The sequence below is a fragment of the Pagrus major genome, chromosome 16 (genome assembly GCF_040436345.1).
Source record: "Pagrus major chromosome 16, Pma_NU_1.0".
NCBI classification, from domain to species: domain Eukaryota; kingdom Metazoa; phylum Chordata; class Actinopteri; order Spariformes; family Sparidae; genus Pagrus; species Pagrus major.
The window spans coordinates 6,037,209-6,059,088 of record NC_133230.1 but is presented as its reverse complement, the minus strand read 5'-3'; the positions used below and the strand labels follow the sequence as shown (position 1 = coordinate 6,059,088).

At 43.8% G+C, this 21,880-nt stretch overlaps 1 protein-coding gene across 7 annotated transcripts in view; it reads right to left on the bottom strand.

The window, feature by feature from the left end:
* Positions 1–795: 795 nt before the first annotated feature.
* trim9 (tripartite motif containing 9) overlaps positions 796–21,880 on the bottom strand; it is a 32,992-nt gene continuing 11,907 nt past the window's right edge. The window contains exons 2-11 of one of the 7 annotated variants that reach the window (XM_073484036.1): positions 20,265–20,360; positions 19,212–19,334; positions 10,414–10,524; positions 9,123–9,276; positions 8,457–8,468; positions 8,133–8,278; positions 5,409–5,547; positions 1,932–2,235; positions 1,428–1,590; positions 796–873 (exon numbers count right to left, since the gene is read on the bottom strand). In XM_073484036.1, coding sequence (XP_073340137.1) covers positions 796–873; positions 1,428–1,590; positions 1,932–2,235; positions 5,409–5,547; positions 8,133–8,278; positions 8,457–8,468; positions 9,123–9,276; positions 10,414–10,524; positions 19,212–19,334; positions 20,265–20,360 — 1,326 coding nt within the window. Of the gene's footprint in view, positions 874–1,427; positions 1,591–1,931; positions 2,236–3,238; positions 3,278–5,408; positions 5,548–8,132; positions 8,279–8,456; positions 8,469–9,122; positions 9,277–10,413; positions 10,525–19,211; positions 19,335–20,264; positions 20,361–21,880 lie in introns of all 7 variants that reach the window. The other 6 variants (XM_073484034.1, XM_073484038.1, XM_073484035.1 and 3 more) reach the window with 6 other exon arrangements.

Sequence of the window (21,880 nt, the reverse complement as noted above, 5' to 3'; positions counted from 1 at the left end):
GCTAGCTGTTTCCTATCTTTATGCTAAGCTAAGCTAACTCACCGCTAACGGGTAGCTTCATTTTTTTGGATTTTAAAGGTGGAATATAAAGTTTAGTTTCAAACATTCAAACATGAACTAAAATTATTAACAGAATGAAATATGTCAAAGATGTTTTTGTTTTGCGTTGCAGAGATATCCACTGACGTTAGCATGCTAATCAGTTAGCCCTGGGACTGAAAACCTCTTTCTCCCAGCGGTCCAAAGCTCCTTTGCTACTAGTGCGAGCACCAACACTCCCCGATTGGTCCAACTAGCTGCACGGCTAACTGAGCTAACAAGCTAACAGTAGCTACAGTCATGGATGTAGCCAATGAACAGAATACAGCTAGCAGCAGGTACTCTGATGATATGCTGTCCCCTGTTTGTTTGGAGTAGGTGGTCAGTTGTTACATTTTGCACCTTTAAGCACACGTTATGATCACTGCACATAATTTCAAGTCCATCAGCTTGAGATCATAATTATTTTCCACCTCCCTCCACTATCTGTATGTCAAACTACAAGGTACAGATTGCAAAGCACTGTACATTCTGACATTGTCCTGCAGATGGTCCGTGTGTCCAAGGTTTAGGCATGATAACGGCATGGCTCAGCGCTGGATGGGGCCTCTTACAGAGAGTCGTGGGGTCAGTCGGTCAGGGGGACGAGAGGAGGTGGGGAGGGAGAGGGTTGGATCATAGTTATTGACTGGCAGGATGAACCCTGGGAAATCCTGGAGAGGTTTCCCCCAACCGGGTGTAGGCGGTTGTCAGTCTTTAGCACACAGAGCCAGCGGGATCTGCCTCCCCGGGAGTGTAGAAATCAGGGATGGGTAGTCCAGTGTGCAGTGTAACCTGAAGAAAAACACATTTACATGTAAATATATGGGTTAATAAATCATGGCAGGGCTGTTTGGTTTGCTTCCTGCCTGCAGGTGGAGCTGTTGGACCAGTTCGTCTGGGAGTCGAGTGTTTTGTCTCGGAGGCGCTTTCTCTTTCATCACCCGGAGACAGCGTTTAAAATGAGAAAACTGGCTGAGAGCAATAAGAAATTCAAAGCTGCTAACTGTTGTCGAGTCTTTGAAGCTTTCTCTTTCAAGGTTTAATCCTTTGAGCCCATATTTGTGTAAAAACTTGCAAAAGCAGTTTTAATGAATAATAACTGTACTCGTGTGATACTTTATTGATCTACAAGTCAGAACCTCTGTTTATGCCTGCAGCGGCGCTCAGGGAGGGTGCATCTTTAGCACAGTGATTCGAGCCCGGCTATTAAACAGCTCACATGTTGACCGATTTAAATGTGAAAGTAGCTCAAGTAGTATTATATATGATCATGAGGGCTGTAAGTGAACATTTGGTTTGATAGTAAACATAGTAAAAAATACTATGCAGTAAATATCGGTGTGTACCTGGACATTTCGGTTGATGCTGATGGCCGGGTAATAGACGCCCTCCAAGCCTTCAAAAGCCACTGGACCCTGCTGCTCATCATTAATGAGGAAGATGACGAGCCCGCGTGAGAAGTCCAGCAGGACTCCGATTGTAGCACCTTTACCGATGCCACCGTCCGTCCTGCAGGGCCACACAGAGAGAAATTATGAGGTATTTCTCATTACTGCTTTTATTGCTCCTGAAGGAAGATCGCCACAAAAATTTACAGTGCAATAGAAAATACAGAGGGTTCCCCGGGTCAGAGTCACACACTGGGCCCAGTTTAGGACAATAAGAGCATTAAATATAAGTGAAATATACAAAATATGCAACGTAAATAGTGTTTAAGGTGTTAAATACGAAAAGCAGTGCCTAATACAATAACAATAGAAGTAAGACAAGTTAAGTACGAAGGTAAAGAAAGAATAATGACACTGAAAATAAAATTAGAAGTGAATGAGGCATCCCTGAAACATTCTTACCTGTTGGTGTGCGAGTTGTTGTGCATGAACCAGGAGCGGTTGTTGTCCACGTACATGGCCCAAGCCTTGTCGTCCTTCCCCAGCATCACGTCCTTCAGGACGTCACCCCGAGCGATCCCGAAGGCCGGGTCCGGGTGGTTGTCGTAGCGGTCGATGGTCATTTCCCAGTAATGAACACCGCGGGAGAAAGCGGAGTTACCCAGGACCACCCTGTCATCGTAGCTGTTGCACGTCACCGTCAGGTTGTCGTTGGAGAGGATGATGTCGGGGTGAGCGGAGGCGGAGTCAAAGGTGAACCAGGCGACTGTGGGATAGTTGTACACAGTGTTTAGCATCGATAGCATCACCGACTGCAACACCTGAGACAATGATGGTGAGTTCACAGAGGTGACATGAGTCTAGAGGCTGGAGGTTAGATGAGGTGAAGTTACACTGAAAAAAAAAATAACTACGAGAGGAAGAAGATTCACTAAAACCATAATGATTATTGATTAGTCTTAGACTTTTACTATACAACTTAACTTATATATGATAACTTAATAATTATAATCTTAATTATGTTAATAATTTAACACCTCTGTCAGACAGGTTGCAAATAATAAATGGCGTTGTTTTAACCTGCTGGGCGCACCAGGCGGGCGGGGTTTATGACATCTGGAGCTCAGTAAATTGTTAATCAGAAAAAGTAATGTCTGTGTTTCTCTCTTAACATAAAGGGTCAGTTTACAAAAAGGAAAATATTTAGTTCAAAGTAAAAAATAAATATAATATACAGTATATATAGTCAAAGCTGATTACTGTTATTCAGTTAACATTCATTGTATCGGGTCTGCGGTGTAGATTTGAAACCATCTGCATGGATTGATAGCACTCGGGTTGTTTTTGTTTTGTGATTTGGGTGAACTGACCCTTTAACTGTGAGCTCCTGCAAACACATCACCCTGCATGCAGGTTAAATCAAACGTTCATAGCTTTGCAAACTGTTTGACTCAGGCTTGAGAATATAAATATATATACTCTACACAGAGAAATATGGGACTTTAACAGAAGGCCGTTTGCGCTCCATGTGGGCTTCACTGGACGTTCTTGTCCACGACTTTTATTGTTGTCACATGTTTCATTACATGCCTTTATTTCCCGAGGGAAATAAAACAAAGAGATTCATTACAGGCCTGTGTTGAACGTTTAATGAGCGCAGCCCACAGAGCAGCAAACTGCCCTCCTGCTGGTTCGAGAGTGAGCACCGCACTGATGAAACAGGAAATGGTCGAGAGGGGATTACAGTCAGCAATGAGAGCCGTCCATACCTGTGCCTATAGACTGAATATCGCATGGGGGGAGTCCAGCTGAAATGTGAAATGAAGAGGGGGAGAGAGGAAGAAGGGAGGAAGAAAAGAGGGGGAGGAGCGTGGCGAAGCAGTGAAGCAGAGGGGTGGAGGAGAGGGTTAAAAGCAGGTTCGATCAGGGAAGCTGATCCAAAATACCAAAAAAACAAAAGCAAAGAGCTCCTAGGAACAGATCTTGAGAAGGGCAAAGAGATAGATGGAGAAATTCACACTTTTCCGTCCTCCCATGGGGGAGCACAGTCCGGTCAGGGTGGAGGATGTCACATCTCTGAAAGTGAAAAGTGGTTAGATCACTTTGTAGAGCGCCCCCCAACAGCTGCTGAGCGCTCTCTCCGTCAGGTCAGGAGGCTGTCGGGGGTCGTTCAGGTCCACTGATAGATGACAGGCTTCCCCATCTATGCAGAGCAGCGTTTAAACTAATGGGAAAGCAAGCGCGTGGGTCGGATTAGACGCCAACCGGCTGCTGCTGGATGTACCTGGTTTAAAAGCTCAAACACACCCTCAAACAGAATCCACATCCTGCTGCTCTGGGTTAAAACCTTGCAACTGGTGTTCTGGAGGCTTTTACTGTTATTATGTTTGTGTTACATGAAAGATAAAAGAGCAATGAGCCCCATCATCATCATTAAAAACCCCAAAATTCATGGTTTTCAATTTGGAATGAGAGAAAAATTGCAGGAGAAGTGGGAAGTAAGTCTTCTTCTCCCCTAAACTTGTCAGAAGTTTTCTTTCTGAAGATGCAAGGCTTCAGCTGACAGCAACTATTTATTATTCTTAAGATCTCAGTGAGTTCAGTCAAAACTTATTTGCTCTTAATGAACAGCAAAGAAGGAAACTGAGCCACGACTCTCACCGATCACTCTCACAATCACTGTTATTAAACCTGTGATAAAACACCTGCCAGCTGTTTGCTACAACACGTCATGTTCATCACAGCATTAAAACAAACGTAATGTGGAGAGAAATGTAATTTAAAACGCTTTCCGAACATCTGATCGTGCAATAAACACCTGGTGAGATGAAATAGAAATTAATTTATAAAAACAAAAAGAGATACAGTCGCAAACATGTGGCAGGTGTCAGGAGGAGTGAAACCTTCATATTTAGTCATGTCCTTCTGCTCCTGCCCTCCTTTTTCTTGATCTTGTGACTTTATAATTTGTGATTTGTAAACTGTGTGTCCTTGTTTGATTATTCTGTCTTGTATTTATCTTGTGTCCTTATTTTCTCCCTTTGTCATGGCTAAAACCAGATATTAATATCGCTTATATTATTCTTTCTGTTGTCGCTTTCGGCCTCTAGGGTCGTTGTGGTACATTGTTTTGTGTCTGTCAGGAAATTGCACATTTTGTAAAGTAATTGCATTACTTTAAAGGTCATTTATATAACAATAATGACAATTGTATAATAAATATAGCCCACTGTTAAAACCAAGATATTTTCTCAGGCAGTTATCACACCGTTGCAGCCCTACTGGCCACTTTCTCTCAGTTTCCTGCCAATTTGTGCCTCAGCCTGAGCATCCGGTCTCTCTGTTTTTGTCTGCCATTCCTGTTAGCTCGACTGATACAGGATTTTCAAGGCCAACGTATCTGAGAGTTAAAATAATCTGACGATGAAACAGCAGCTTGCACTATTTCTTTAACAAAACAACTTATCTTTGGATCCCTTCAAAACTTGTTAGCGCTCTCTGGTGGCAACTCATTTACTTGCACATGTGTCTACTCTATATGTCACCTACGCCTACAACCTTAGCAATCACGGCGCTTCCTCATCCTTATGTTCGTTCCTTCACCCGTCACCCAAACATCTGCAACAATCTGATATCAGCAGACGTATTTGCTTGGCTGATTTATTGATCTTGCTCTAATTAAGTCCCACTGCTTTGAAAAGCGTTATACACTGTAGACACTCTCTGCTCGCTTCATCACAAATGCAGGCTGAGTTCAGATCAGTTCGGAGGAATCACTGATGAGTCTCTGACTTGAGTCTTCGGCTCTTTGTTCTGAAAACTGACTGAAGCGTTCGAGATCAGAGGAACAAATGAATGAATTCTGTTTAAAGAGTGCATTTTTCCTTAAAGATATACAGCCACACAAGTCGTAGCAGGAGGAGATGATGCTTCACGTACTCTCAGAGGTCTGCATGATCAGAGTCTTGCTGTACTGGCCCACTCCACTGGCATTAAAGGCCTTCACTCTGGACTTGTACGTGCTGTTGAAGTGGAGCCCGTCCACCGTGCAGATGGTCTCTGTCCCCACGTACACTTCCTGTAAAGACACACAGAGCGTCCTGTTAAGCTGGCGGACACATCAAGTGCGTAGACATGAAGCAGAACAGACAGAGAGCTTCTGAAAGGAGTGTCCTGTTTGGATGTGACGGTGAGCGTAATGAGTGAGAGTTCGGATACAACTGAGCGTGGGCGAGGCAGCCCACACCGGAGTATAAATAGACGCGGGGATACAACTCGCCAAGCTCAGCGAGGCGCTGCGTTGGCGAGCCTCACTGAGTCAGAGAGGAGAAGAGAATGAGAAAAACTTCCTGCGCGATTTGGAAAAATAGTTGATTGGCAAAGTGAAGGTACACAAGTATGACTTCAAATCTTTGTTTCATCATGTGTTCAGGTTAACGAGATGGGAAAACGGCAAATTTAAAGCAAAGAAATATCATGTAAAGCTCCAAAATGTGCCAAATTTCAGCAAAAAGTCTCAAGTTGTGACACAATTTGGCATCCACTTCCTACCAATTAGCAGCTAGCGGATACAGTCGGCGAATCTGCCGGCAGATCGGATGTAAATGATCACCCTCTCGTGCAACAGTTGTAATTAACACTGAGGGATGAAGGCGCGTACAAACATTAGACAATTACAGAACGCAGAATGAACTGAGCGGAGGCAGCAGCTGGGTTTGGAGAGGAGAGAGCTCACTGACTCAAGGTCAGTGGCTGCTTTTTCTAAATTAAAACACAGGATGCCTCCACAAACAGCTGATGGACCATAACGCAGGGTGTGGAGAGGAGTGTTAGCAACTGTTGTCCCACTTCAGCCTCCTAGGAAAGCACTTAAGTTGACAGGGTCACCTTTTTATACTTAATAAGACAGATCTGCAGCCATCTGTGTGCACCGATATTTGCTATATTATCTTATGCTCTCCCTCTCTGTTAGACAGTTTGTCTATAAAGGGCTGCGACAAAAACATTACCACCTCGCTGATCTTCGCTCCTGTGACTAAGACCGTGGACTCAGACAACCTGTTCTCAGGAACACTTTGCTGCATGTTCCTGCAGTAAACACTAATCTTGTATTCTCAATCAGCTGTCAGATGTTTTGCCTCGTTAGTTGACTCAAACATGATAAACTGACATCAACAGGGCAGCTGATGTTAGGTGTGACTGTTTTACTAACATGGTTGTATCTTTATTCTTATTTATACCATGACGAGGGTATTTTACAGCGCATTTATTTATAATGTCAGGCTTGTTTTTACATATTTAGACATATATGTCTATAGGGTATGTACAATGCATTTTGTCATGTCATTTATTTTGTTCCCCTTGTTTTTTTTGTTTTCCTGTATTTGATTCTTTATTCTGTACTCAGGTCTCACTTGTAAATCAGATCTCGACCTCACTGTGACTTCACGGTTACCACACTTTTAGTTTAAGCGTGCAAACGTCTCCCAACGGCCCACGACCGGTTAAAGAAAAACACTTCTTAACTAAGTTTGTTTTGTGCTCTAGGAGTACGAAATGAGCAGCAGCATTTTTAACGCTTCATTTACTCTCGTCGCAGTGAGAAACATTTCTTAAATGAACAGTCATACTCACTGGGAGGAAACGTCACGTAAAAAAAGACTGAGTGAAAGTGAAAATGTTGAAATAAGTTGGGATGTCCCTTTATTTATACTTGTTTGGTGATTGTGTCGCATATCAAGTTTAATGAGATCCTTTGACTAGAAATAAGACAAATATAATTGGTATGAATTTGTGTAAAAGAGTCTTGTTTCTTCTATTTTCTCATTACTGGTAAACATTATTTTCTTCTTCTGCTCTGTGTACTGAGACTGTGAGGTCATTTGTTTCCCACTCACACAGCAGGGGAGCAACAATAAAAAACTTTATTTAAAATAGTCGTCAGGGAGCTTCATCCCAAAGTTTAACAACACAAGAAAATGCAAAGATCTCCCAGCCTGATTGTTATGAGACTCAGCAGACCGACTGTGCTGCATGTATAGAGGAACTTAAAGGTTTAGAGGCTGCACACAGATATCCTCTGCCATTGTGCTGAGTGTATAGATCAGGAGGTTTAAGTTGCCATTATAACAAAGCAGGGCCTCAATGTACAGAGATCTGGGGAGGGTCTTAGGTGGATGGATTACATGGTGAACCTCTGAGAGGGTCTGAACGCTGCTTTGATCCCAGATCACACTTCCTGCGGGATCATCCCAGCTGACAGCTGCGTTACAGACCCCTTCTCCTGGCGGCATGTGTCTATACAGTGTGTCACATGACCCGCTCTCATATCACTCGGAGCTGTGCCGTACGGCCGTAACACGGCGTCTCGAGGGATTGCGGCGACAAAGCGCTGCTTTCACATTCCCCTGGCCGAGCTGGTGTGCTCCCTGGCACCAACTGAAGGAGTCTTTGTTGAGAGAGAGGGAGGGTTGTGTTCTGTAAAGGTGAATTATTCCTGTGGCTGGTCCTGTTTTTCACTTTTTTGTCTCGTAATCTAAATGCAAATCCAGCAAACTCTCCCCCCGTTAGAGCTTTACGAGAAAAAAGTTTGTCTTCTATTAAAGTGGACCGATAAATCCTGCCGAGAGGAGACAAAAGAGTACCTGCGGAGGGGGAACCTACCCTGAACGGACCCCCGTTTCCGTCGTCCAGCTCCAGGATGTATCCGTCCACGGTGATGGTGGAGAGCGGTGGCTGTTTCCATGACAACGTGGCGCTGTTGTTCTGAGTGCAGCATTCCTCCAGCTGGAGCATCGGAGCAGCTGGGACTGAAAAAGCAGGCCAGATTACAGCCAGTGTGAGATAACGAAGAGACGGCCTCACGTGCACAAACACACACACTGCAGGGCGCTGAGGCCCGTGCAATATTTATCATCTATGAATTCAATCATGAATATATGAATTTATAACGTATCAATCAAAGGCTTCCGAATTCTGGATATAAACACGGCGAACTACCTTGACTTTCTGGGTAATTTAGGTGACACACCTGCAGTATATCAGTGATGTCAAACTGTGTGACGCAGGCTCATGATTGCAAGAACCAAACACATCCAGCAAGCTACGAAACGTCAACTGCTTCTGAATATATTTAGTTTTTTCTTGTAAAATAACTTGTGATTGTATAAGATTAAAAGGTCATATGCAAGAACAAGCTGTCTCTAGATTGCAACAGTGTTTTTAGGTGCCATTCTAGTTGTTTATGTTACTGTTGTTGGTGTGGACGGCCCTTTAGTTTCAACAATACATTTTAGAAAGACATTATGTCAATAAATATCACAGTAAAATTATAATTTAACATTCATATTTTAACAAATCAGTGGATAAACTAGTGCAAATCCTTTACTTAATGAATGTAAAGAGTTCTTAGTACAAAACAAATGATTCAGCACTGCAAAAACTGCAGGTACATTATGGTGATTTCTCATAATAGAGATCAGTCTGACTACAGAGCAGCTCCTTCACGGGCTGGTAGAGATTTAAAAACAGTTCAGTAAGTCTCTCAGGAAGTCTTTGAGCTTTCCTCTGAGTTTATAAAAAGACTTTGTCTGTGCCTTCTCTCCTCGAAACCCACGCCTCTAAATCTTCAGCCGTTATCTCCTCTCTTGTTACCTTTCATCTGGACAAAGTCCAGCTGGTGGATCGTCTGCAGGAGGGGTCCGCTGTCCAGAGTGAGGTCAAAGTCGCTGGTCATCCTGGGGGTGAGGGTCCCCTTCCCCCACTGGCCCTCCGTCATGTGGACCCTCCGGATCAAAGCGTCAGAGATCTGAGAACAACGGTGGACACATTAATAGCTCAGCTCATCAAAACGAACTCTGACCTGGGAACCAAAAAACCCACCGGATCACAGATGTATCCATGTTTATCTAATGTTCATATCATCCTCTATTATAGAGGCAGTTTTCAATCAACACACTTCCAATTAATACATTTAATTTCACAAATCATACATTAAAGCCTTAATTCAGATGGGGAAACCTCCTGATGGACTAAGGTCAGCTAAACGTGCAAAGATGTGAAATTTGTCTGCAGGCGAGCACACAAAACAACATATATAAAGTATAATAATCAAAAAGAGCTGTTCCTCCAAAGAAAACCTATTTTTCCTATATTTATTCCAAATTTGCATGACAAATGTGCATTTCTAGGAAAATTATTGGGATATTATTGGAAATTTTCAGAGCTCCTAAAGAAAGTTACTGAGACAAACGCCAAACTTTTATTTCCCCCAGAAATATTTTACCATAATGATGAAAAAGTCATGATAAATACATTTCTCTCCAAAAGGTCTGGCCACACTTGGGCTTGCATGCAATACATTCACACACTGTGTCACTGTCAACTGTGTTTGCCCGTCATGTCACCAGATTCAGCTCTTCAGTGACAACGACCACAAAAACAAAACCACAAGACTGAAGTTTTTCAGCCATAATTGCTGATGAATGTCAAATAAGTTTGATTTTAATTGGGTGAAATTGCTCAGCAGAGCCGATGAAAACTTCTCCCCGCGACAAATAAACTGTAATTTTACTGCATCCATCGGTTTGAATCTCGGTTGTGGTTATTTTTTTTCCCATGGACGTAAAGTCAGACGTTTAATAGCCATAAATGAGGAATCATTGTATAAAATGTGTATATATTCTGTTAATATGATAATATCGGTTGATATATCGGCATCGGCCCCAAAAACACAGTATACGTCAGGCTCTAGACGTAAGCAAACAGCTATGAGTGGGTTGTGTGTACACTGCTTCATTTCAAGCAGTCATGAGCTGAAAGGGTTTACAACTGGCGCTCTGGGAAACATTTTGCTTTCTGCTCCACTTCATTAATCCTACTTGGGTTGAAAGTGGGAGTCGTGGCTTCTAGTAAAATAAACATCTTCTCTTGTTTTGCATCTCACCTGCAGGAAACCACTGGGGTCATTCTCCTTGATGACCTCCAGACAGTACTCCATCAGCCCCGTGGTCTGACGCAGCTTCACCGTACAGTGGGAGATCTGATCCCGGACAACCTGGGAAGAAGAAAAAAAGGGGGCAAAAAACAAGAGGGGTGGTGGAGGAGGACGAAAGAGGGAGAAGAGAGACGAAACAGCCATGAGGGACTTCGGTTTTGCAAGTATAATACACTTATACAACAAGCATACGGAAGATAATCATATGTTAATCAACGGCCCTTTTCCTGTAATCACTCCGGAGTGGAACATGAAGAAAATGCACAAAGATGGTTTAATAAAGTGAACCAGCGCTGCAGAGGATAAACAGGGCAGGGATAGAAGAGGAAAAGAAAGGGATTGGGGAGAAATTAAAGGGAAGTACATACGCAGAAGTGCAAAGAGAAGAAAGATGGATGCAGGAAGAGCTCAAGACAACAAAAAATGGCGACACTGGGACGACATAAAAAGGAAAGAGAAATAAAAGATGGAGGATGGAGGAAGGGAGGAAAACTCAGATTACACAAGGCTGTTAATGGTTAAAGAGAAGCTAAAGGAGACGACCAGGAGGAATACCAATAATGAGATTAGCACCAGGGTTGTCAAAGTGATTGATCAGTGAGTAACGTTTCGTGTTGTTGAGACTTGCACACAGATTGAGGGAGGAAGAGGAGGCTGAAGGGACAACTGATCCTGTTATTGACGTTAACGGAAGGAAAGTGACATTTTGTTTTCTCACTCGCCGGTTACATCAGAGATGAGACCTCTCGGCAGGATCTCACAGGAATGGAAACACGTCCAGGTCTCGGAAAACACATCAGAAAAATCAAAATACAAATGTTATTCTTGCTAACATTGCTGCCTTCTCGTATTCATAACACATCTTCAGAGGATTCAAAACCCTCCTTATCGCACGAACGACAAGATATATCTGACAGACGTGACTCGGGAGATTCCCTCCTTGCCTCTGACACTACTGATGTCCACAGAGCCTCCTCGCAGTGAACGGAGGTGCTGGACCGAGGGTTGCTAGGTAACAGAAACTTCGCCGCTGCCGTCTGAGGGGCTCCGAGGCTGAACGGAGAGGAAAATCCTTTTCTGCAGCCGAACCGAGAGCCACAGAATACACGAGGATGATTTACTGATGACTGCAGTCAGAGCACATCGATATGCAAATATTACACCGCTGACACACAACAAGCAGCAAAGACTTTCACGTAATAAAAGCGTATTCAGTGTGCAGTATGTTGCATTACTCTCAGACACAGTAAGCTTTAACATGGTCCCTTTTCTTTAGGCGTAATCAGAGCATAAAAGAAGATTTGTCCTCTGAATAGCATCACGCGTGGGCGGGCAATCTGGATAAAGTGTTTTATTCCAGTATATGTATCATTTTACATGAGCAATATGCACTGATTGGCCACTTTATGAGATGATCTGTACAATCGAGTAGAATTCAATACAGCTAGAACGTCTATCTTTACACAGTTTATAATGTTTCCGAACGTGTAAATTCAATTCAGATTTACAAACCAGTTTGATGTGAGGCTTAATACCTGATCGAACTGGTAATACCGAATTTCACCACTAGCCGTCGCACGAGACTCGGCGCTACAGTCCATCAGGGCAACTGTGACACAATAGTTCAACTTTTGTTATTCTAAGTTTAAAATAAAAGACTTCTCCACAACACGTTCCTGAAAATGTTTCACAATAAAAGCCTTGTTAGGAAATTAAAGGATTCTGCTCAGTGAAACACTAGGGCTTTTAATTGGAAACAGATATAGGAAGTGTTGAGTTTGTATTAAAGGGGCTCTATCTAACAATTTGTGTGAAAAAAGCCTTCTAGTGTCAAACTGCACCTCATCCTACACAGTGAAGCTCCAACATATAACTGTAGGGACAAGAAGAAAAACACATTTCTTAGTGGAGGGGGGCTTTAATCTTCCCTCTCATTGTGTGGGATTGTTTTAGCAGCGCCGTCGAGCTGCTGCGACTCTGCATGACGACGTGCTTAATCACCCTGACAGCCACATATGTAGAGAGGACGAGGTTAGTTTCCCCCCGTGAGCCGTGTTCATCTCTGCTGCTGCAGAGACACTGGCCCACTTTCACAGCCAGCTCTGCCCTCTAACACTGCCCTGCACTGTCTATGTCCCTCAACCCTCTCTCTCTCTTCATCCACTCCCACCCAATTCTCTCCTCGCGATGCTAAATCTCCTCCGCCACCGTCCCACCTCAAGCTGCTGCTGCTGCTGCTGTCACTTCGTTCTGCGTTAGATTCAGATGAATGAATCTCCCTCTGCTGATTATCTGCTGATCAGCTGGCAGAGCTGTACCGCCGCTGGCAGCTTTTATATCTTATTCCGAAGCTGATGTGCAGCAGATTTCAGGATAGATGACTGGAATGCTGAGAGAGGCAACAGCGAAGTGTCGAGTCCGAGAAGAAAAAGGGACAGGAAGGACCAGGAGAGAAACACGAGACACGATAAAAGTTGGCATATCTCTGCAGCCGCGAGTAAAATCCCTCCATATGTATTGTGCTCTGTGGATTAAGAGAATCCAGCTGCGTACGGAGGAGGAGGAGGAGGGATAGTGAGTCTGATTGTTTAACAGTCAGTGACAGCAGTGAGAAACTCTTCCTGGAGTCGTGCCAGGCCACTGCAGGGGTGTGGATGTTCCAGGGTTGACACAGCAGGGAGGGTTTGGCCCTCAGCCACAAAAATATAGACCGAATCATCAGAGTTCGAGTGAGATCTCCTCTCGCTGTGGGGGGACAAGAGGCTGGCTGATTGATTACAGCGCTGTAAATATTCATTTAGTGTTTGCGGTTAATATTTAATCATCTTTAAGTGCAGTCAGGCCTACAATTTGTTTTATTTGGCGTGAAGGAGGAGATGCAGTTTTAGGTTTGGTTCACACGGTCTCAGAGCGAAACGGACCGAACCTGAGCAAGTATTCGGCTGATTTTTGCAGCCAGAGGGAAACAAAACCGCAGAATGTTTTGGCAGAACGAAGGAGGTCAAAACAAATGTGATTTCAGACTCTGCAGCTAAAATGATTGACGTATTTGCAGACTTTGCTTGAATTGACCCTCCCTGGTGTTCGCAGCAGATAAGAGCACACGAGGAAGCAGCAGAAGAAGAAGAGGAGGACGAGATGTCTTTGGCGGCTCAGAACTATAAGATCCACTTTTTTGTGTGTTTTTTTAGGCGAACGTTTGTGCAGTTTGCCAGAAGGCACACGAGGTCAGTTAGCATTGTTCTCAGATGTTCAAACGAGCTGAACTGGGAACTGAATTTTTCAGTGCTCTGAGGTTTGAATGAAGCACAGCAAGCACGATGTGATGCCCTTAAAGGATAAGTTCACCCAAAAATGGAAAATTCAGTCAGATGAAGTTTCCGGAGTAACAGCGTTACAACACTCTCCCACACAGCTGAAGTAGATGAGGACAGAACAAAGTTTAAAGCGGCTTTAAAGAGATTTACACAAGCACAAACATGCACCAGCAACCAAACAAGGCAGGGTAGTTAAAAAGAGTGACAATATTATCCTGTATCTCATCAGCTGTGAGTGTGCAGGACCTGCTGCCTTTTTGTGAAATAAATTGCCTTCTTCCGTCTGTTTCTGTTGTAATTATTAGGCCACTGCGGCACTTTTGGCCTGGTAAGATTACTGCGACTGCAGTGTCCTAACCTGTCCCTCTACAGCAGCACAGGCAGAAGGCTGTACAGTCAGCCAAGGACCAGAGTATAAAATCACTTTCACGTTATGGAAGTGCTTGATAATGATTTAAAGATACGGCTATACCGTACGGCAGAAACACAAGGAAGAAGGGCAAGTGAGGAGAGGGAGCTGTGATGCGGAGAAAAGGGAGGTTAGATGAAGTAAAAGAGGGAAGAGGAGGCGAACGATCGGAGCAACAGATGAAGAGACAGATGAGAGGGAAGTGGACGGAGGCACAAAGACGAGGGGAGGAAACAAGGTTAAGGAAAGAGGGAATATTCAGAGATGAGACGAGGAAGACAAAAGAAATACGAGAGGGACCGGGACGAGAATCAAAGTGCTAAAGGATGAAAGGAAGATGAATAAAGGGATTTAAATCACTTCCTGCTTTGACCTGTGTGTTAGACGCTGCAGTGACGGTCAGAGAAAGTGACAAGTGCAACTGCCACAGACCTTCAGCTGTCAGCGAGGATCAGGGTGCTGCGTTAATGTGTCATGTGTTACTCAGTTATGAAAAATACGCTCTAAAAAACCCGTCTTAGTGCCCCAAAGGCCTGTTGAGTGTCCTCTCTGCAGATCCCACATCAGCAATAAGATCTGTTGTTCACGATGAGGGAATTAATTGTTCTTCACTTGCCTCCAGTGTTTTTTTTAGCTCATCTCCAAGCCACTGTACAGTCCTAACTGTTCCCCATGTTTGAGTGCTTTAAGTGAAAGTGAAGGGCCGTGTGGGGAGCCTGGATCCCCTGGAGCTAACGCTCTTAGCTAGATGACGAGGAGTCAACAATGAGTTCCTGCAAATGACTACAGCGGAGGTAAAAATATTCTCAGAGCAGCTGTGCTCATTAAACGACCCGGGCTGGGTGTCCAGAGGACGAAACATCCGGTGGCAAAAACTTTGAGAGAGAGGAAGACGACGTAGAGTGACTGGTGACTTTGTGTTTCTCCAAGCAGAAGAATCCCTCATCGGCTCACTGCTGACTGAGCGTCGATCTCCTGATGAAATCCAGTGAAGGAGCTGACAGCAGAGGTGCTGTTTCTCTCCACATTACATTAAAAGATTAATTCTCCACATTACATTAAAGCATTATGCTGGTGCTTAACTCCCTCTGCTCCCAGTACTGATGCTAGGCTGAGCTAACCATGTCCTCGCTGCAGCTGACATCAGTCTTCTGAACTAATTCTTGGTAATAAACCAAAATGTCAAACTATCCCCTTAAAGCTGCTTATTGTTGGTGCATTCAAGTGCTTATAGAAAGCTCAGACTTTTGAGTTCTCAAACTGTAGTTTATAATGCAAATAAAATCATAAATCTTTACTAATTGTTCTTATTTGTGCTTGATTTTCTAACAGGACAGTTGTTCAGTCGACAAAAGTTGGCTAACTGCGTCGTCTCTGCACCGCGGGGCAAACTTTTAACAAGGAAATAGTAGCTTGTAAAAGGTTCACTGTGATGGATTATCAATTAAACGGGTTTTACATTGTTGTAAGTTGATTTCCATGTTGAGGTGACATAAAGTGAGAAAAATGGCTGCCCGAGAGGCTAAAACTGGAAAATTGCAGCTGTAAAAGATAAAGTGTGCAATTTTCAGTCAGCTGTTAACGGAGCTGTAGTAGATCATGTCCTCAGTATTATGTCTTGGACCTAAAGTGGAGGCTGTTATAACACATAGTGAGGATTTAAAGGTGGATTTGTGAGTTTTTTAAGAGTTAAAGTATTTCAACTTGATTTCTTTCCTCCTAAAAATATAAAGTTTAAGTATCAAAAAAGAATCAGACCCACTAGAGTTATATTTCAGTAAGAGATACGACTTTGAGCCAGCAATATTGGCTTAATTGGGTCTGGTGTTTATTTGCAACAACAAATTCAATTACGTCATGCATTCCTCTTCCTCCTCAGATATTTGATCTCTTTTGCTGGTTTTATCAGCTCCCTGTCCTGAAGATGGATTTCCAGCGTCGTCTAAGTTAAGTCCTCTAAGAGTTTGTATTAAAAACCAGTTCACCCTTAGAAGCCACCATCTTTAGCAAGTGGAGAAAGGTACGTCACTAGGCATTTACATTAAGGCGGTGGGCATAATCAGGTTGGTGGATGTTCATACATTTCTGTGACGGAGGTTGTGTCACCTCTCAGCGTGACAAACTGCCGTCAAACTACTCTCCACCTCTGCCATCTCTCTCCACAAACGAGGGGGTCAGTCCTCCTGATGTGCAGGAAAACAGACCTGACTCATGTTATTAAGGACTACTTCTCGCCTCCGCAGATTCAAACAACGTGCTCAACATGTCCCAGTCACCATGGCGACTGGCTGGACCAGAATTGCAGGCAACTCTGTGGCAAGTCGGCTCCAGCAGCCCCTCCGTTTGAACGGGTTTTAATTCACTCACGTGGTTTCCCCCTTATAAAAAGAGCTCCATGTGACTGAATCAGCTGGATTAATCAGGCCCCTTCATTAGTGTCTTAATTGGACACGTATAAAACGCAGAGCTGGCATTTTGTTTTTACGCAACATTCTGCTTTTCATATGGAAATAAATCCAATCTGAGACGCTACATCTGGAATATACACAAAGGACTGCATCATCATCAGGAGTGCACCGGGACAGAAATGTGCCTCGTTCAATTACGGCTGCGGGATGACCCCCGCTAACCGAGCCACATGCTAATGAAGCAGAAAGCATCACATCGACTGCCCAAGTCAGAGGGCTCCAATTATTGGAGGTGCACTCTAGAAAACAAGCGATGCCTCCGGTGATCCCTTCCCTCCCCCGTTAACTCCGGCTGATATCTACCTAAGTGAGCGGTGCTGCCCTGCAGGAGCGAATGAGAAACAGCAGTTTCTCGCTTCACTGACTCTCTGGGAAACTCCTATGATGGAGGCAGTGTCCCTGAGTTAGCGAGCAGGTTCACGTGACGATCGACACTGTAAACGTGTAAAGAATATCAGATCTGTCACGGAGAAACGCGTCTTTCTGGCATTACCATTCAACACATGGAGGCACTGATCTGTCAGTGTCGGCTGACAGGAGGGATCAGATCTGCACCGAGACACATTCACAGTCCTCCATCTTAAACGTGCGAACGTGTCCGATGCTTCTCTGCCCCTCGATAAACATCCATCCATCGTAACAGCCATCAATCATTCACGGCGGAGGTTTTTGCATCTTTAAACTCGCCCCTGCAGCTCTGCAGTGCTGCAGTTTAAGTCCAGCGGTGGTTTAGAGCTGCAGCTGTAAATATGTCGCAGCACGTTCAATCTGCCTGCAAAATAAAAAAAAGGTAATGGCTGCTATAATTTAGCCATTTGTGACACTGCAGGCGATGAGAGTAACAACTGCAGGTTGTGTAGCTGCTGAGAGGTTTTATATTCTAACCTGCAAGAGCTTTTGTTGACTGGGGCATATTTTCAGATAAATACCGGAGAGAGTACACACTGTTCAGAGTGTCATTACACATCGTTTGTCCCCCAGGACTCTACTGAGAGGGATGCACAGAAAAGAAAAACAGTAAAACTTTAATTCAGTCTCTTTGTTTGGCGCTAAATATTTAATATTTTAACTTAATATTTAAGTTTAAAACCTAGAAGTGCTAAAATGATTTCTTCAGTTAAATATACATTTTCTGGTATCCCTGCCCACTTTATCCAATCAGGACAGAGGCGGTCAGAAAGAGGCGGTCAGAACAGGGTAATTTACCAATTCCAGCGCTCGACGTGACGGCTTATCCAACAGGCTAAGCGATGAGAAACTCTTGAAATGAGACGTGCAACCGTGGTGATGTAGAAAGGAGGGAGGGGACAGCTTAAAGAACGACGACGCTTACAGCAGCTTTAACTCTTGGCTGCCAAAGAGTGCCGCATGAAGGAGCCCTAAAACCCAGAAATAAGTTAGTGATACTAACTGTAAAAATGAAATGTTGGGGTTTTAAGGCGGTTATGTTTCTTGATTTACTGGAGCAGTAACTTATCCGAGTCTGTGGTTGACTTCATGGTGATGAAAAAAAAAAGATGAATTCAGTTACAAACACACAAAAAGCAGCTATAACACTAGTTGGTGCCATAAAACTGCAGCAGCTATACAGTAACGTCTGTCTCCTACAGGTGTGGCGGGCCGACAGGTACAGAGCTGCAGGTGACCGAGTGGCTCCTCTTCTAAACATAAATGAAACGAAAATGAGTTTTTCAATCTGCGCTTGATTTATGAGGCATTGCTCCACATCTAAATGTTTCATATGTAGAGACAGGAGAGCAGAATGTATGTGTATGCATGTAAGTGAGCGTGTAAGTGTGTGAGCATGTTGCCATGCACAGGCCGTGTTTCTCAAACCACCTACACGTGTGAAACCTCGACTCTACAGAGCGTCCAGGCGTGAAATTGGATGCTGTACGGCACAAATGTATCTCCCCCTCCTCCACCTCCTCCTCCCCCTCTCGTGTTGACTCCATCTCTCAAGTATGCGTCCGCCGTTCAGTGTGTCGCAGATGGTTTAAAGACAAATATGGCACTTTATTTAACTAACTCCGCTAAATCTTATTCTCACCTGCAGCTTTTTTTTGAGGTAGTTTATGAGAAAATCATCCAAACGGGAGAGCTGCATGGGATAATTTAGATCATTTAAAATGCTGTGTGAAACACATGGCTTCATATCAGTCGTTCACTTACAGCCAATTAAACTAAATAACATCCATTTCACAGCACAGTCATCCATTTTTAAAGAATACCATTAATATTTAGATTAATTTCCGTCCTGCCAGGCAGTAATTGCCTTCAGTACGCGTCAGTAGAGCCAGTATGGCAGTGATTTTCTTAGCACCAGTTTCCGCTATAACATCAAAATCAACTTACACTTAAACCATTGCCCTAAATATTTGAAAAACAAATTGCGTTTATTTTCGTTTGGTCTATTTTATTTTATTGGAGGAGGAGGGACTGTCGCAGAAACAGCATCTCAGAAACAGCCATATTTCACAATATGACGTTTCTTCTGGGTGACTTCACCTATCGGAGTGTGCAAGTGGTCCAGATGTGCGTCCGGTCACTCACCTTCAGTTTGTGTTCGTGCTCTTTGTTGACTCGAGCCAGCAGCTGGGCCTTGCGTCGGTTCAAGGCGTCGATGAGGGCGTCGCACTGCGCCACCAAACAGGCCTCGAACTCGACTCCGTTCTCCTGCGACACAACAGACAAACGCTGGTAAAATCACAATACTGTCACGGCATGAAGCGTCTTAAAGGATCAGTTCACCCCAAAATTCAGTCATTATCGACTCTATTTACTCTATTTTGGGGTGAACTGCTCCTTTAAAGACTAAATTATATACACTCTCAATGGATGTTGGCCAACAAAATATGCAGGAACCTGACAGTGTAATGTATAAAAGATAATAAGACTCAAAGTACTTGTGATGTTTGTCTTAAGAGGATAAACAAGGGGTATCTTATTTGAATTCAGTCCGTCCTCCCACCTTGATGGGTCCCCGCGGAGTGTCGTCCTGCTGCGTGGCGATAATCAGCGAGGGGCATTTAATCCCACCCTCCTCCTCTAATCAGCCTCTCAGGCTAAACACAGCTTTGTCTCCACACACAGCAGAAGAAATCTATTCCTGCTCGATATACTGTGGTTACACTAAGTACATGATACCAGAGACCGTAAACTGAGGGACGTTTTGTCTCAAATCAATGTCCTCGCTCACACGATGAAAAGGACTTCGCTGATATTGCTGCGATTTACATTTCGACGGTCTGTATCTGACGCACCGTCCACATATATACGCTTTACAGGAAGCTATGAACTCTGAAATACCATTAACAATTTCGACTTCATGGGAACCTTGATTAAGATTCAATGTGCTAAATAGTGTTTTTCCACCTGTCACATGCATCACTGTAGGTGGACAGCAAACACAGTCCCAGCCAGGGATTACAAAATGTCGACAGTGACACTTAAAATAATACCATAAGCCTTTTTGTTTCTGCCGATCTCTGCAGTGACGTGCTGCGAGGGGACAGTCTGGGATCACAGAGGGGGACAAGAGATTATTACTGGGATCGCGTGTGTCTGCATGTGTGCGTGTGTGTGTGTGTGTGTGTGTTGAAGTACCTGGATGTGCTGCACACTGTTTCTCAGCTGGACCAGGAACTCCTTGGCTTCAGTGGCTCGGTCTGACAGGCCGTTGAGAGCCTGAGACAGCTGACCCTGTGGAGAGACAGCACAGAGAGAGGACGTTGGAGATGCTGAATAGCAGCAGCACTACGGGATCTGTGTTATTTGGGTGAAGTGTTTCTTGCATACGTTACAAACCATCCTGATTTAAATGACAGCGGACCAAAACAATCAATACTCCAGCTCACACCAAGATACGATCAACACCGTTTCATTAACAAGTACATTACAAACAAGGACGAACCACACGCTCCACATGCAGCTTCATCAGGTTCGCTCTGTGCTGAACTGCCAACAGGTGTTTCTTTTAATTATCAGGTGCTGATTAGAGGAGAATCCAGCGAGGTCACTACTACTGCTGCTACTACTACTACCACTACCACTACCACTACCACTACCACTACCACTACCACTACTACTACTGACATTACTACTACTACCACTACCACTACCACTACCACTACTACCACTACTACTACAACTTCCACAACCACTACTACTACTACTACTACTACTACTACTACCACCACTACTGCCACTACTACTCCTGCTACTACTATTATTACTACTACTACTATTATTACTACTACTACTACTACTACTACTACTACTACTATTACTACTACTACTACTACTACTACTACTACTACTACTACTACTACTACTACTACTATTATTACTACTACTACTACTACTACTACTACTACTACTACTACTACTACTACTACTACTGCCACTACTACTCCTGCTACTACTACTACTAATAACAATAATAATAATAGAGTAATACAATACCCTGTGAAACCGTGACATTTTCTGAGATATTATCGTACCGTGAATATCTCACATTACTGCAGCCCTAGATGCCTCTGCAGGTTGCACACTGCCGCCAGTGTTACAGACAGCTCTGTGTCAAACTGAGACGAAACAATAAAGCCAACAGAAAGCACCACACACTCCAAACAACACCCAGGACACCCGAGATTGAATCAGGTTCCTCCTCTCTGTAGCCGTCGAGTTGGGATGACGGAGGAGTTTTCGACTTAAATTCCCTGAACTGAATCCCACCTCAACATCTCGCTTCATGCAGAAACACATCAAACCATGTAAGATATACACACACACAAATCTGATGGGACCTTCAGGACTGACAGGAAAGACTCGTGCAGGCAGCCCAGCATGACATCCTGAGCGGCAGATATTTGAGATGCAGATTCCCAGGCCAGTGTGACCGTCTTAAATTCAAAGTTTAAGCCACAAACACAACCTATATACATCCATCATACTGAGAAAACTGGACCATTTGTAAAGTTTTTGAGATGAACTCAAAATTCTCAGTGGTCAATTTAGAAACAAAGCTGCTTCTCATCGCTGCTGAGAGGCTGACATTTTGAAGTGCCAGAGTCTTCACCCCTGAGACAAAAAAATCACTGTGAGCCTTATTCTCACACACAAAATGACATTTCAAACTAAAGCTCATGTACAAAAAAAATGCACTTGACTGCTGCATGGTTTTATTATTGGGTACATTATAGCCCGTGGCCATGCGGAGC